Source organism: Prinia subflava, chromosome 8, assembly GCF_021018805.1.
Source record: "Prinia subflava isolate CZ2003 ecotype Zambia chromosome 8, Cam_Psub_1.2, whole genome shotgun sequence".
Lineage (NCBI taxonomy): Eukaryota > Metazoa > Chordata > Aves > Passeriformes > Cisticolidae > Prinia > Prinia subflava.
The window spans coordinates 11804732-11822238 of NC_086254.1; the positions used below are offsets into that span (position 1 = coordinate 11804732).

General features: G+C 46.3%; 1 protein-coding gene across 4 annotated transcripts in view; it reads right to left on the minus strand.

Annotated features, from left to right (window-relative positions):
- The window catches only part of MARCHF2 (membrane associated ring-CH-type finger 2), a 33960-nt gene that overhangs the window by 12597 nt on the left and 3856 nt on the right, over positions 1-17507 (minus strand). For all 4 annotated transcript variants that reach the window (XM_063403042.1, XM_063403045.1, XM_063403043.1 and 1 more), the window contains 2 exons: positions 8687-8906; positions 5161-5356 (listed from right to left, as the gene is read on the minus strand). In XM_063403042.1, the coding sequence (XP_063259112.1) occupies positions 5161-5356; positions 8687-8862 (372 nt within the window). In that variant the 5' untranslated portion in view covers positions 8863-8906. Of the gene's footprint in view, positions 1-5160; positions 5357-8686; positions 8907-17507 lie in introns of those variants that run through there.

Consider the following 17507-nt stretch of genomic DNA (forward strand, 5'->3'; position numbering starts at 1 on the left):
GAGGCACATTTAAGGCATGAAATGTCAGGACAAATAAACTCAATCATGCCTAGAGAACTGTATGACCACCTGTGGCCTGGGAGAAAGAACTGTCTAGGCTGCAGCAATCCTTCAGGTCCAAAGGCCTGTGCTCCTCCTTCTACCGTATCCTGGACAGCAAAGGTACAGATACTCCCTGAAGAAGAATCCTGGGCAGTAACTGGGCATTTCCTGTGCATGATATTATTAGAACAAAAATCCTTCCTCCAGGAAAGCTATGTCTGCTGCAACTTACATTTCAAACACTTTGTTTAAATATCAAATGCCAAAATCTTCCAGGGACCACAGAAAATATTTTACCTTTTTTGACTATGCCAGCCATGCTGGCTAGTGTCCTGGAGTCAGATAACTTCCCTGTAAACATATGGAGGCAAATTAAATTAATAATCATGAAGGAAAAGGCAACTTTTATTTTCAAGTATTTGAAAACCATCCCTCTCCAAGGCGTGGCCATTTTGTTCTCTGCTAGGGACAAGCTCCTCAAGGACCCTGGTCCACAACTGTCTTGTGCTGGAGACCACTTCAGAGCCGAGCAGAAGCCATTCTGTCCTCTCACAGCACAGGCAGCAGTGTCCTGCACAGCTGACTACAAAACTCTCCACCCAGGGCTGCAGGTCAATTCTCCATCTCCACCTGCAGGTGCTCAAAACATGCCCCCAAAAACATGTCCCCACTCAGCCCAGTGATCTCACAACCTGACAGTTTTCAAAAGCCTTTCATTTTTTCTAGGTTTTGACCAGCTTCTTAGTCAAAAAATGAATCAACTAGGCGGAACTGCCTAGGTAGGGGTTATTTCTGCAGGAGGTATTTCCCCCACACCCTTGGGACAGCCCATGGTTGCCAGAGGTGGCTCTGGGCTCAGACAAGTTTCCCACTCTGGGTTCAGAGATCAGGCACACTGGCAGTCAACACTGTTACTGTTTTTACATTGAACATAAACAACATAAATCAATGGCTGCTTAAAGAAAAGAAAATACAATTCTATTAACAAATTATCTTTAATCCATATTGGACAAAGTTGACACCTTTCCTCTGTAAAGGAGGTTGCAAAATTCAACTACTGTTTGTGAAATGCTTGGATGTCACAGCAATAACTACCCCAGAGAAGCTCATGAGAAAATGAATAGTTTGGTCTTGGTGAGCAGGGACACAGCAGGATTAACACAGTGAGCTAGTGAGCGTCTTCCATCCACACACTGCTTCTGGAAGACACAGCCTGTGACCATGAAGACCACACTGTAAGAGAGATAGACAAGAGGCCTGAAGTAAAAACTAAGGCAATTTTGGTAATGGCATTTCCTGACTTCCAAGAAATCAGGAAGTTTACACAGAAGCATTTCAACTCAGCCATGTAGCTTCCCCTCAGCATTCACCAGAATGTCTCCTGCAGCCCAAAATCAAGCCTCAGGCCCTCTCCTTCTGAAGGATCTCAAAACCACATGGACAAAGCCAGTTCTTAATGAAGCTGATGGTCCCTTCCTAGAGATCAGCTGTGCTGCCACTATGACCAGCTCCAAGTTTCCCCAGGGTGGAAAGGCAGGACATAGCAGAATCAACAGCAGGAGCTGCTTTCTCCTCAGAGGCCCAGCAGTACCAGGCAGCATGTTACCAAATTCCCTTATGGCCAGGTGACAGCAAAAGAGAGCTAGAATGCTTGGATAGCCTCAAACACACGGAACAGACTCTTCTGCCATGCAGCATGCTCCTGCATCATTCCTAGTCCTAATCTCCACCCATTTATCCTCTGCTCTTAATTTCTAGTTTGATTTCACAGCTTTACTTGGTGAACAGTGGATTTTTATCAGGACTCCTCAACAGCACACTCACCACAAACATAACTTCCCCCTAAGTTTCAAAACAATCCCCACCCCTCCTTGCAACCAAGAGGCAGAGAACTTCCCAGATAAGGTAGCTGGGGGAACTGTGACATTTTTAAATTACTAAGCAGCTTCTTCCCCCAGGCCTCTTCTCAGAAACAGATTAACAACTTGGAGATGACACTTCCCAAAAGTATTTGATGAAGAGCTGGTATGGGGATGAGGTTGCACCAGACTGCAGGCATGGTATTAATGCAAAGTGCCAGCCAGCTGGCCAAGGGGTTATCAGCTCCTTCCAAAGGGCTCTTACACTAAGGGCAGAGCCTCTGCTACCAGTGGGAGCTTCCCAACGTGGTCACACTTGGTCAGTCGACCTCTAAGCCCCAGCAAACCTCGTGGGATGAAGCATACTTGCTGTCAGTGCCTCTGCCCAGCACAGATTGCAGTGGTGCAGGAGTTCAGGGTGGTTGTAATAGCTCCCAAGGAAAATGAGAAACTGAACTCCAGGTCACTTTCCCCAGGCTCCAGGCAAGGATTACAGGGCTTATAGCATGGCTGAAGTAACACAATAAAACCAGGCCATTCTTTCCAGCCAGGTTAGCCATTTTGCTCTAGCAGGAGCCCTCCAGCTGTGGTGTGCCAGGCACACAGCACGTGTGCTGCTGAGCTGGACAGCCTGTGCAGGGCCCCGGGAGTGCTGCAGTCACAGCACACACTGCTGGTAACCACACCCGCTGCACTCCATCGCCTGGGGGTGGCATACTGCCGGCCTCCAAAGAGGGGCAAGAGCAGCCTGCTCCCATGGGCTCTATTAAACCAGGTTATATGCTGCTTTCCAAGCCAGGGAAAACCTCGCTGCCTCTAAGCTGCTGGCAAGGGAACTGCTCTGGGGCTGTATCATGAAGGTGAGCTGCATGTTAGGCTCTGCTGTGCAGCACGGATCACTCTCACCAGCTTCCTGGTGACTTTTCATCAGGTGCTTACCAGCCTCCAGGCTCACAAGGCATTTTAGGCAAGCTGTTCCTTCCAGCAGACACCGCAACAGAGCAGGTCGTCCCTTCACTGTGCTCACAGACATTCCAAAATACCAGAAGTAACAAATCACTGGAATCCCAAAGCCTTTGCCAGCTGCCAGTAATGGCTCAAGGAGTCCATTCCTCTCTGAAAACTCAGCAGCAGTTCTCCTGTTTTTGAATTCATTAAATGCTGCCCATCCATCACCTCTCAGCACTCACAGTTTCTTTGTTGATTACCATACCCTCTAGTCCAGAGGGGCTTTTCACAAATTTCAACAGGAATTAAAACCGATTGTCCTGGAATGCTTATTCACCCACACTGGAGTACAGACAAGACTCTTCTGTCTCACTCTCCCAGCAAGTTCCTCATGCCAGATGGAGGCACAAAGTTGGTGCCACAGGAAAAACTCCTCCAGTACACACTGGCCTTCGAGTTTTTATTTGAGTGTGCAAGTTTTCTAAGCCTATGCTTGTTATGAGGTGCCACAGCATCGTGAAAGATGGCTGAACACACTCCCATGTGTTTGTTTCTGGACAGGAATATTTTACCAGCTCTTAAGCTAAAACATCTGAGACTTGCACTCACAACTTGGCCTGCATAAGCCCTAGCAAGCTCACAGCCCCTGGGCTTGCCTGAACTGTGTTCTCGAAGCCAAGATATAGTTCTTCCTAAATGTTTTAAAGCAGTGCTTTGCAACCTCTGAAACAACCATTTGAGAGATACTGGCCAAAGTGCCAATTTATATGTTTGAGCAGTTAGGAGAGAAACAGTAAGACCTCCAACACCAGTAACCACTGAGGTAATGCTCATACAAATTACTGTGCTAGATACATGGTTTGGGTGAGCACTATAGGATAAGACCTCCTCCTGTCTGGGGCTATCAAGTCCATGACAGTCAGTTGTAAGTTAAGCAGTCATTAAAACTTAATATCCATTTTGCAAACTGAAGCTTGAATGCTTCTCCACTTGGTGGACTCTTTTCCACTAGGAGGAGATGGGAATGTGAGAAAGAGCTGGGAACTGTGGAATGGAAGAGGGGACATATATTGTTTCCAGAGGGAGGTGGGAAAAGAAAAGAAACAACCTCTGGAATTGATGGGAATGGAAACAGAAATGTGGAAAGCAACTTAGAATTTCAGTTGTGACTCAGTTTTGACCTAGCTGATGGGGCAAGGGGAAGGAGAGGGTGGACAAGAGCAGTCACCACTACAAATCCAAAATAACCCTGCCTCCACACACACTCTGGTGACAGGCAGCGACAAATCTCCAACAGGTAAAAGGGGTCTGTTACTAAGAATCGGCTCCCAGACCTCCCACTGCTGATGGTTACAGGAATGTGAGGCTCCCAAAATTAAGTGTAAAGGCCCAGCTGCACAGTGACGCTTCTCTGCAGTCACACAGTGTGTGGAAGGAACCCCGAAGCCAAGCCAGCAGCACACTGACACAGGAGAGCTCACACAATTGCAGACATATTAAACCATCTTCTAAAACAAATCCTTAAGCCTTTTGTATTGTACCTCACTGGTTTACTTATTCCTCTTTTGGGGATGTACACTTGAACCCTGAGGTCAGACAATGGCCTGGTCCATGCTGCCTTTGTTCCCAAAACAAAAAATCCAACCCATCGGCCAGAGCCTGCGCTGTATATTCCAGCTCTGGAAGGCTGATGGACTGATCCCCCTATGGTCAATACAGAGAGGAACATGACCAGCTGAGCCTTGTCCTGTTTTCTCCTTCAACTGGGAGGAGCACAGAGCAGCAGGAAGGAGCAAGGCCTAAAGGCTTTGAAGCACACATCAATATTAGTCATGGGAAGACAGGTCTTTTACAAACAGTATCAGCAACCACCACATCTCACTTTTCAGAACAGAACATGACAAGGAAGGCACATGCAAGAGAGCTGCACTAATCCAACAGTGAGATAAGATTAAAACCAGCAGCAAAAACAAATATTTATAAGAACTTCATATTTCAGTCAGTCATGTTGTGACATCCGCATTTTGATGCTCAGGCATTAAAGCACAGCCACAAGCACAGTGCTTGCCACATGAGCATGGCACATGAGCAGGTCACAGGTAGGAGCTTCCCCAAACACCACTACTGCATATTTGCAACTACATCACTTGGTCTAACAAGGGACTTGATCTCTCCAAATAGACTCTTCTTTGTGAGTACTGCAGGAGGAGGTACTGCAAGGAGGAGGAGAAACAAGAACTACAGGAACAGTAGGGCAATCAGTCATTTTTTCTCAAATGGAAATAAAAACAAAGCAGGAATAAAATGGTACCTCTGTCAAGGGTCTTGGTCTTCTTTCTACAACAAATTCTGTGTGGCAGAGTTCACAGTAACTTGTGTTGGAGGAGGATAACCATTTTTCCAGGCAGCTCTTGTGCACGGTGCCCAGTGTTCCTGTGCAGTCACATGGGGAAAGCAGTCCCTCCCCATTTCCACCTTCATGACAGATTCGACAGATGGGACCATCACTAAAGAGGCAGAACAAGAGATAAACAGAATGAATTCACAGTCAGAGCAGGCAGAACAACACAGCCACAGTCTGGTCACACCAAGCCCCAGAAAGGCACATGAACAGCAGGCAGTGTGTGGCACAGCATGCCAGGAGCCTGCTGCAGTAAGAAACCAGTTTCAGGGGACCATCTTGGTGCTCAGGACATTTTAGATAATTTAAAATGTGGAAGATCCATAACAACAAAAGAAGATGGCACATCAATCTGGCCAGCTCAGCTGGCCCCAGAAGTGACTGCAGCACATGTCCCATAGTCTTCAGCTCTGCTCACAGTGGGCAGGGGCCAACACCAAGCCCTGGAGCACTCATGCAAATCCAGAAGCCCAAGGCAAAGCCAAATGACCCACAGTAGTCACAGCATGCCCCAGCCACCTGCAGCTACTCAAGAGGCTGGAAATCAAGTCACATTTACCAGATCATCTACCCACTCATCCCACCTCAGTTCTGCAGCCTGGGCTGAGCAGGAATTGCATAAGGAACAGCAATATCTCAGGACACAACTGAACTGACCCTGGGAGCTCACCTCTCCAAGAACATAACATATTTCATAGCAAGCAGGCACCCAGACCAAGGTCTCCAGCACACAAACTCTCTGCCCATCACTGCACAGTAACTCTCCAGCATCCCATGGATACACCCTCCCCAAAGCAACAACTGCTCTGCAGTGGCTGCAGAAATGCTCTGGTGCTTCATGAACAACACCTCCTTGGCCATGAGTTTAAACTACAGATCACACAGAAGCTCACAGACCTCACAGAACTGGAGATACCTACCAAAGAAAGTAACAAACACTTTCAGACAGACTTGCAACCTTCCCTGCAGGAGGCTTGAGCTGCTCATCACACTCAAACCACCCATCTGTTCCCAAGATATTCCTCACACCTTCAGCTGGCACCACTGACTGTGAACAATTAGTGCTACAACTTTCACTAGACCAGCTTGCTCAAACACCCAACACTTACAGGGATGGGGCATCCCAGCTGGCATCCCAAGGCACAGGTTTCTTAGCAGCCCTGTGCCACATATGCCAGCCTCATGATGAGGATGTTTTGGGCTCCCTGGGAAGCCCCAGATGGCTCCAGACATCAAAGTTTGCTTTTCTCAGCAGTTCAGTTCATCTCTTCAGCATTCACCAATCACTGAGATCATTTAGGAACCAAATGCTGGACAGCAGAGATATCCAAAAGCTGCCCTGATTTGGCGGTGCGAAAGAGGGTGAAAAAGGAACATCTTTATTTCAATGACCCTATTGTAGGTCCTCTCAAAATCCAGGTGAGCGGTACCAGATATCACCTTTTTCTAGATGCTGCTGACAGAACAAAAGCCACACTGAACCCACATCATAGTTCACATTCCACTGCTATTCTGACTTCAAAAAACCCCACCAGACTGCAGAAGTTTGTGGGACTGCAACACAGTCAGAGCAAGTGCTTAGCAATCTTCAAAAGCAGCAGCACCACTTCCATTAGTTTGCACAGAAAGCAAGAGTGAGGCATGGAAGCACAGTTCAAGGAAAAGGAGCACACTGGGGTAAAAGGTTAGTGGGACATGAAATAAAGAGCCAGCAAGGAAGTGCATGTCAGCTCCCTAAAGGAGAAGCAAGATTCCCCTCTTTGTGTGCCACAGGAGATCTCTACAACTTTCAATTCAATATTTAGCTGGTTTCATCCCAATTGGACTTCTACTCATATTCAGGGCTGTGAAGCAAATTACACCATCCCCTTTCTCTCTGCCAAACATCACTGGTGAACCACTGACCCATGTTCTCTCTTCCTTTTTACATGCCTTTTATTGAGGAGACTTCTTCAGCCAAGACAATCCCTGCAAAAGGTGCAACAGGAGTCTGGGGAGGTGGTGGAAACTTCATCCTCAGAGACCCTGGAAACTACATCAGATGACTGAGCAGGCTTGCTCTAAAAGGAGGCTGGACCAGACATCCTATGGAATTCCCTTCCAATTTGAATGATTTGATGATTCTGTAACATTAATTGTCATAAAATGCTCTACACCAGAACAGCCTGCACACAGAGCCCTAGTGACACAGACAGACAATCCCCTACAGTCTCCAGTGCTCTCATCTGTCATTTCCTAAGAAAGGCATCTGTAAGATATTTCACATGTTTTCTTCCTGTTTGAGAAGTTTCGTATTTCCAGAGCGTTGGTATAACCTTGGCCACCAACAAACAATCCAAAATGAAAAAAAAATGCTGATAGTGTGTGAAAAAAATTCTTATCGGACTTTATTTTCCTTCCTTCCTCTCTCCCCGGGGTGGGGGCCTGCTCACACTCCCACATGATACACACTCAGACACAGTTTTCCAGCAGGCTGAATACACTATATCAGTAATTCGACATTCCAGTGCAGTCATGCTGCTCCTGCCTTTGCTGTGCTAAGTGCTGGTGACAAGGAAGACACTGAAACCCACCACCAAAAGAAACAAACTGGTGTCCATGTAGAAACACAAGAAATCCTGTTGGGGTTTTTTAACCTGTTCCCAGGCAGTTTTCCCACACAATTATTACACCCCCACAAGTTCTAAAGAGTTTAACAACTTCTCACCCAGACTATCTACTGCCAGAGAGCAACCCCAGTTACTTTCGCTTTTTTTTGACCTGCTCCAGGTTTGCTGGATGCAGCAATTATGTTTGCCTCTATTCTCATCCAGCCTCCCTGCCTCCCTACCCCGTGTCTGCTTTCACATCGCATAAATGTTTGACCAAACTCATTGAAAAAAGTAACAGCTGTTCAGACAGGATTTCTGAACACAAAATGTGACAGCTCTCAGTTGTCGGACTGAACACTGCTGCCAAATGTCCTCTGCTTGGGAAGCTGCTCAAAATAAATGACAAGTCACATCAGGAGAAGTCTGAGCCAGTGAAGTTGCCACATGTCCCCTCTAGCTGGATGCTGTAGTTCCTGCAACACACAGCCTCCCCTCCCTGTGGCTGAAGATCAACACCACTCCTTTACTCCATGGACATGTTCCCTTTCCAGCCCTTCAAAGGTCTCCATGAACAGCACACTGCCCTGCAAGCAGGGCCCCACCTTCACTGCTGCCTCCGAGGTCATGACAGTGGCTCTGGGGCTTCCATGAACACACCAGCTGCAGGCCACCAGTGCACGAGACGGGTCTGGGAGCGGCCGGCTCACAAGGATTCACACTCACTATTAGTGCCCTACAAACTCCTTCACAAAACAAGACTTTGTTGTCTCCCTGTACTCCTGAGCTACCACAACAGGGGAAGAGCCCAGCTGCAGCTTCAAGCCCGGTGCCTGCAGCAGCCTCACCTCTGGGCGCCCAGCGCCTTGATGACTGTGGAGAGGAGCCGCCCATCCTTGGCGGTGACCTGGGTGATGTACTGTGGGCGGCCGATGTCCGAATCCTCCACCGACTTGGAGAGGGCAGCGCTTCCCGGGCAGTCGCAGAGGGAGCCAGGGAGGTGGCAGCAGTCGCCTGTCGTCATGGCAGCTCTGGGCCTCTCTGTCCTGGGCCCGGCACCCGGGAGACCTGCAGGAACCGCACCACAGTCAGAACCCAGGACCCTGGAGGGCCCAACCCCTCACAATCCTCCAGCCCCTCTTGCGCTAGCAGCATCCCAGGGCTCCAATGCACACGTTTGTGAGTCTTCTGTCCCCTTTGATAGGCTTTGTGAGGCTGCCTTATCATAAAATTAAGGCTCCAAGTGTTCTACTTACATAACTTACCATCAGAATTGTAAATTTGCCTTTCCCAAAGAGAATTCCTGGTAACCACCCTTTAACCTGATGAAGCCTTTCAAACTGAATGTGCTGACACAGAGATGGGGAAGGCAACCAGAAGCCCCATGGCCTGTGCTGTTCTGGCTAGAGCCATCCTGAAAACTTATATTCATACTTTCCATAAATACAACGAAGTTTCATCTGAACAGGGCACCCAAACCAATTTATATGGATAGGTTCAGGAGGCCCTTCTCAGCTGCCTTCAGGAGCTTTCTGAGCATTTGAAAGACGGTCCATGCCCAAAAGGCTTCCCCATCCTATCTTTGACCTTTTTTCTCTTTATTTCATTAAAGAAATGCACATGCTCCCATTTCTATATCTGCTGTGGTACATCCCAACAGTGAATGTCTGGATATGAACCTCCCAAAAGCATCAAAAATCCTCCCCAGGAAGGGCAGCAGGCCAGCCTGCCTCCTTTCCCTTTCAACTATCCAGAGCAATCATGACTTTTACAAGAGCCACTTGCAAACAGCAAAGCACACCAGCACATTTTCAACATTTACCCAGCAAAGAGAACAAACGGAACAAACCGCAAATGCAAGAAATTGAGAAAAGACAAAGAGAAAAACCCAACATGGCAAATCAGGAGCTGGCTCTGATGAGCTGTATGTGGACAGGAGAGCTCTCTGCCTTTGAGGTAAGGCAGCAGCTCACCCAGGCTGCCAGAAACAGCCACGTTCCTCCCTGGCAGGGGGTATCTCATCCCCAAAATCAGGTATGCTCTGTAGATTTAGAAAATTCCTGGTTTTGCCAATCGCCTTTAAGCTGGTCCCTGAGAGGCAGCTGTGTAGAAATAAAGAGCTGAGGTTACAGTGAGTCACACTGAACACAATCCAACAACACTGTACTGCTGGTAAAATCAAAATCCCTGAGTCTATAAACAGGACTGCCTTATGTAAGGCATGCACAGTAATCCCTGTGCGCCAGCACTGCTGGGATCAGAGCTGGAATGCTGCCTCATCCTGGTGGCTGGATTTCAAGACGAAGTAAATCCATAGAAGTTCAAATGAAAGCAATGAAAAGGGAAAAAGGGGAGGAATAAAAGGAAATAAAATAACCACAACCTCAAATAAGATATATGAAAACAATTAGGTTTGTTAAATTTGGGGGGAGTGGGGAGAATCTGCAATCTTTGCCTCTAGGAGGTAGGAACAGACAAACAAACCTTCACCATCCCATCCAAGGAAAGACTTTTTTGTTTTGAGATCTCTGAACACAACAAGAATCAAACATTCCCATGAAACTGCAGTTCTGTCAGGTTGAACTAAGCCAAAATCTAACTAAAATAACTAAAGAAAATAAGGGCTTGTTCCTGTTTGGAGGCTTGGGCACACTACAGAGGAAAAAAACCAAAAAGCCAGTATAAGAACATGATCCTTGAAGCCCTGAAAACACTGATTTGGGTAAGCACAAGTGCTTTTTCATGTCTTGGAAATTAAGCAACACACACAACAAGCTGTCAGGAGAGCTTCCTTCATGCATTGAAGAGGGAGACAACCATTCACCGGTGTCTCAGAAACAGATGCCAACTCTGGTATCATCCCCTCACACTACAGAATAGTTTCTAATTTCTAATAGAAGACTTTCTAATATCTTTTTTAACGCTGCTCTTGATAACTATCTGTAATCCTTCCTTTGCATCTGAGCAAGAATAAGCTTCAGCATGTGGGCAGGTCAAACCCTCTTCAAAACGAACGTGAATCTTTCCATCAACTTAAAAATTAACTTCATAGACTCAGCCTCTCTCTCCTGTGCAAAGAACACACAGAGATAGTTTTCTTATTTCTCATCCTCAAAAAAGAAAGAGCTATAAACTCTACACCTTCAAGGAGTAAAAAGTAAGATGATAAATGCTATTGAAATTACTTAAGTCAGCTGTTTTGCAAGTTAAGAGTTCTTTAAAATTAACAACCTCTTACTGAAACAAGCATGAGAAGATATATGCTTTTAATAAAAAAAGGTCAGTTCCATCTGTTCGGCCAAAATGTTGTTTATTTTAAAGTCCAGAGGAAAAAGTCCATTCTTCTGTGTACTGGAATAAAACTGCCCTCACTGACTGTGTCCTGGGAGAATTTATACTGAGGCCCTTTGTGCTCCACATCTGACAGACACAAGCAGCCCCATGGCCTTACCCAAGGGCCCTGCTCAGGCTGGAAGGGAATGGCCACCCTGCTGTTCTTCAGGAAATGTGCAGGTTTCTGTTACGAGTTATTTGGCATTTTCTTGTCAGGGTCCAGCCCAGGGTGGAACCTGAAGTCACTGCTTTAATATCTGACTCGTGCAATTCAGCAAATATGCAGGAAAAGCAGCAAGATTTTCATGGTTAGTAAAGAAGTAACTGAAATCCAAAGACAACATCTGCAGTGCATCTGCAGTTTCATACCCAGTGGAACATGAACCATGGTGTACAGCCAAGTCAGTCCCTTTCCTGATCCCTGAAGGATCAGTTCATCAACACATAGCCTTCTCTCACAATTGTCAACAGCTCATCCAACCCAAACCCAGTGTTCACAGAATTGTTCAAGTTGGAAACAGCCTTTGAAATCATCTAGTCCAACTGCTCCCCCAGCACTGCCAAGCCCATTACTAACCCATGTGTCCCCAAGTGCCACATCCACACAGCTTTTAAATCCCTGCAGGGATGGTGACTCCACCACTGCCCTGGGCAGCCTATGCCAATGCCTGACCACCTGTTCCACGAAGGAATTTTTTCAGCCTAAACCTTCCCAGTACAACTCAAGATTGTTTCCTTTCTTCCTGTCACTTGTTACCTGGGAGAAATGACTGACCCCCATCTGGCTGAACTCTTAGGAAGTTTTAGTGAGCAACAAGGTCCCTCCTGAACCTCCTTTTCTGAACACCAGTTCCCTCAGCCACTCATCATCAGATTTGTGCTTCAGCCCCTTCCCCAGCTCCATTTATAGCAAAAACATCAAAATCCCAGGGTGAGAAACAAGACCCAAACAGCTGGTTTGAACCACGCACTGCTTTTTTTCTAAGCACCTGTGTTTTCTGAGCCCATTCCTTGGGGATACATTTCTTGTCTACATTTTTAAAAAGAGTCTCAGAGACACTAGGTTTGTTATCAACATCCCTTCTGCTGCCACAGACAAGTAAATAAATGAGAAGTCTCTTCTCAGCAACATTTTGCATCCTCAGTTTCTGAGCAGATCCAGAACATAATGGGCTGTGTTTGTAGATAATTACTCAAGCTGAAAAAATCCACACCCTGTTTGTGGAAAGCTGTCTCAGAAGAGCGAATTCTGCACTAGAATTCCAAAACTCAAACACATGCAGCAAAATGAGCCAGTTCCTCAAAGAGCAGCTTGTGTTCTGTCACTGCCCCAAGGCAGAGACTGAGGTGCTGGTGCAGGATTCTACTCCACGGCTTAAGTGAAACACACCTGCAAGATACTCCCCCTTGTCAGTCCTCATGTACTATAATGAGATACATAATCCAGTTTATATCATCCAAAGGGCAAGTAGGCAGGCAAAACTCCCTCAAAAGTCTGCAGAGATCCGGTTGGACCAGTGCTCTCCATGCAGGAGATGTGCCCAGCTGAAGTAAGGGGAGTCAAGGAGCTAAAGGGTCCCCCAGCTCTGCTCTCCATATTTGTGGACTTTGAAGGTGTACAAAACAGTTATTTCTCCAGACAGGGAAACCACAGCAGGCCAGATGAACACCTGGATCAAAGCAACAAAGGGAAAAGCACAGTCAAGATGAGAAAGACAACAGGAAAGGCTTCAGCCAAATGATGGCAGGAATGGGGACTCAGGTGCATGTCGTGGCTCTGCTGTGCTGTGCGTGGCCTGTCCACTATGGATATTCCAACCAGTCTAAAGCCTTGGAGCAATCCTGCAGCTTTGATAGGATCCAGAGCAAACTGGAACTAAAACCAGCTCCACCTGCTTTGGGTGCATGTACACACCAGCTCCTGAATAGATTGGCTTCCCTGGGACCTCTCTACCAAGAAAAACCCAACACATGAGGCTGCCAGCAGCTGAGTCTGTTCCTCTCACTGAGCAACCCATTTCCCTGATTACTGTAACTGAGACCTGGCACCTCACCCATGGCATCACCAGAGATAACCAAGTTGTGTAGCCAACATAACCCACCCCTCTGTAAAAGGACTATTTTCAGCAGGTAACCCGCTCACTGATAGCAGATCAGAGCTCTGACCCCTGCTCACATGACCTGACGTTTGAGCCTGGGTGCAAGGCTTCCCAGCCTGCTTTCCAAAGCCCTTTTAGCCACTCTGGGCACACAGACACTGAGTTTTCTAATCATATGATCCTGCAAATGTCACCAGTGAACTGAAGGTTTTCAGTAGCTCATGGGCATTTCCAAACATCAGTGCTTTCTTTTTCACCACTAAAACTGGATTTCCCAAATCCTGGGCCCTACAACCATCTGAACATCTTTCTGTATCTTGAGAGAGACCGTACAAAGAATTGCTTGCTGCACACATCTAAGCACCTGCTCCCACACATCCCATCTCATACAGCTAATGCACATCTTCCCATGGCCCAGGCTCAATCCCAGGTGTGCAGCATATCCTCCAGCACCAGTTCTGCCTACTGAGGCACAGGCCTCACTGATGTACCTGTAGCCCCTGTGCTCTGGGTTACTGGCAGAGTACCTCCTCCTCTACATCTGGCCTCTAGACCCTCACACCCAAGTGATCACACACCTAAGACACTGCCACCAGAGACACACATAGACGCGATGCAATGAGTGGCCCGAAGTGCTCCCTGCTACTGATAAAAGGTTGTATAAGTGGATTAATCAAAAGAAAAAGAAAACAAAAATAACAAAAAAACCCCCAAGAACTGGTCCCAAATAGTGCAGGGCTTTGTTTTCAGTTTTGTTTGTTTAAACATACTTAGTGCTGAGGCTTGAAAACCACAGTATTATTTTGTTTTTTATTAAAAATACATTCTTTTATACTGACTCCCCAAAGTTACCCTGCATGTCTGCTATGTAACACCTTAAAAATACCCCAAAAGCCAGCACAGGATCTGCACACAATTGACCCATCATCAGCTCTTCACATTGCTCAGGACCTGGGAAGAAATCTCCTTAGTCCCATGCTCAGAAGTCACCTGAACATAACAGCCCTAAAGTAAGGGTGCAAAGAGCCCTGTCCAGTGAGAAAAGTGACACAGCATTTTAGAGTATATACTTCAATATTCAAAATATGATCTGATGCCATGCAACAGCTTCTAAAACATTTTAAAATTTGGTAAATAACACACGGGAAAATTTTCACTCTCCAGGAGCTTCTCTATTTCCCACCCCACCTGCAACATTTGGTTGGCAGTTCCAACTAAAGGAGATGCTGTAAAAAATTTCAGCCATAACTTGCTCTTCAGAGGATGATAGTGGAGCAATGTTGTGGATCAGAGCCAGAGGACAGCCCTGACCCTGGGCTCAAAACAAACCCCAAAAAGCAAGGGAAAAAAATAATCAAGGCACAACACTCTGGGAGCTTGTGAAGCTTCTGATAAAGCTTCACTCCAGGAAATTCCTCCTACACCTTTAACAGCAAAAGCTTTGGGCTGACTCCAGAGGCTCACCTGCCTCATCCCTGGGGCTGTGTTTTAAAAACACATGCTTCAAATTTAACCCAGGAGGAGGTCAGAAGCTTAGAGGACACAGCCTTTCTGGACTCCTGTGTTTTGTTGCATTTGTACATGACCACAGCCAGACTCACCTGGGCTGCCTCTCCACTACTGCAAAAACATAGCTCAGCAGCAGTCAATGGTAACTCAAGGCTTCACTCACTGGCTGCTGCTGGGGACACATAATAATAACTTCTCTATACCAAGAAACTATTTAGACATACTCTAGAAGCTCTCTGAAGTCTTGATTATTTAGATTATGGCAAATGGGCTTGCAGACACAGATGAAGAGTCTTCCACTTCCATTTTTTTCCAAGGAGACACCTGGCCAGGATCTGACTCTATTCCCCATTGGTAGAAAAATACTGCAGCAAGCCTTGGTGATCAATAATTGCTGGTTTTCAAAGCCAGAATCCACACACATCCCTCTGCTTCAAAACTTCAGCATATTGGATCAACATCTGCAGTAGTTTCACTTCATCTCCATGTCTTGAAGCAATGGGAAACTCCTAGCTGACAAACATGAAGCTCCTGTGGCACAGCTCCTGTGGGGCTTGGCAGAGCTCCCAGCAAGTGAGAATCCCGAGTTTTAAAGAAGGCCAAAGGCATGGGTCTCGTGTGGACACAGCAGAACTGCAACACCGCAGGACTCCCTGGATTTCAGGGTACCTATCATGTTGTTCACCCCTGTTTTTCAAACAAGCTTTCTTCATTGCCTAATAAAGTTACTCAATATTCAAAAAGAAGCAAAAAGTTCAAGCTTAGATGTTGAGAAAAAAATCAGTATAAAAAGAAGAAGCCTAAAGGATGATTTTTTTTTCTTGCTGTGCTTGGGAATGATTAGGCTGTATGTTACAGCTGGAATGCCAAAATGAACAAAGCTATTTCAGATCTTTTGAGACTTGTTATCTGCCACAAGGCCATATGAAAGGGAAGTTTACTGCACTTTAATTACCAACATCTGGAAAAATGAATGCAACATTAGAAGAAAATTCTTCGCAGAAGGTATCTCCATTTAAAATTCAGTTGTTTTAATAACAAGTTTAGTAAGGGAGCAATCAAAAACCAGCTGGGGCATGAGGAACACCTGTGACTTCTCTGAGGATTCAAGACATCAGCTTTTAGAGGTGAACAGCAGCACAATTCACTATATAATGCACAGTCTCTGCACCCACCTCCCTCTGCATTTTATCACTCTTTCCAGGGAAAGAAAGATGTATTAGAAAGACTTGAAACTGAAACCAGGAACCAGGGTGAAAAAAAATGTATCATCATGCCTACAAAGCAATTCTTTGTAGCAGAGTGCTACCCTCCACTGGGGACAGCAGCCAGCCCACCAGACACAAGCACGGCCCTGCCCTGCTGAAGGGACCAAAGCTGTGTGGCCTCTCACACCTCTCTGCACCCATGTGCTTTACAAAACACCAACAGTAGACACTTCTGCTTCCCAGCTCTACTGCTTCAGCGAGCTCCTCTTTAAACAGAGGTAGCCTCTGCAGCAAGGTCAAAGCTCAAGTGCTTCCCAGTCCTCACAGTCACTTGCCAGGCAGTTGCAGTTTGTTCAGAACAAATGGATTTTCCATCTGTGAGTAATACCTCAGGAGACAGAATTTTAGTGTAGCAGTAACATGCACCAGATCAAGACTGCAGCGCTCACACACCACAGAACTGATGAGTCCCTTGAAGGGCACGACTCAGAAGGATGCAACACATTATTTCAGGACTGGGAAGCCCAGGTCAAAAAGAACTTGCATTCTCCCCACTGTTTTCCTTCTTGGTTTATAAAGCACCATTTACACTGCTATACAAATAACAGTGCTCTGCTTGGAGATTAACTGGAGCTGGAACAAACCATCAGCACAGCACACAGCAGCCCTGCTTGCCCCAACTGCTCCGAGCAGTGTGGCCAGTGCACAACTGCTGCACGAAGCTAGGCAGCACACTCAGCTGCCTAGACGTTTGATCTGGAATTTAACTTTTCATATTTTTCAACCTAGCTGTATCACAAATCTCTTCAGAACATTCAGCTTTCAAAGAGCTTTCCAGCAAAGGCACCACCACAGGCAGCCTGTGACTCACCACCTCACTCTGGAGAGCTCCAGAGCAGACACCAACTGAAAACATCCCCACAGTCAGCCAGAGAGAAGGACTCACTGATCCCAGCCAACTGCACCAGTGTCTTCCTTCTGCCCACTCCTTACTGCTACAGATTCCCTCCTCAGTCCTCAAGTGAAACTTCAGAATTGGTATCTGTGCTGCAAAACTCTCTCAGTTAGTCTGCAATGTTTTGCTTAGGCTGCATTTCTAGTTCTTCTGGACACAGGCCTTGTCTGATTTGTCTGCAGGGAAGTACAAGAAAAACTGGGAGGAAATAAATTGAACACAGTCCAGAACTGACGTTTACCTTTCCCCTCCCACCACTCTCAAATCTAACTCCAAAAAGCTTTCAGCTGAAACAGGACTAAAGCTCTCAAAGCTTCAAACAAAGATATCCCTATTCAAGCCAAGAGCTTGAATGATCCTTCTTTTTGCAGAAAAGTGCTTTAGAAGGTAAGTTTGATTTCTTTGTACTTCTATTTCCTGAGCCAATGCTGCTTCTTGTCCCTTGTTGCCTCTTTTTAGGAATTGGAGGAGAATGTTTCCTTCAGGTTTGATCAGTGATTTTGTGACAACTGATTCAAATTGCAACAGCAGTTACCACACTTCTCTCCTTGAGGTTAACAACACA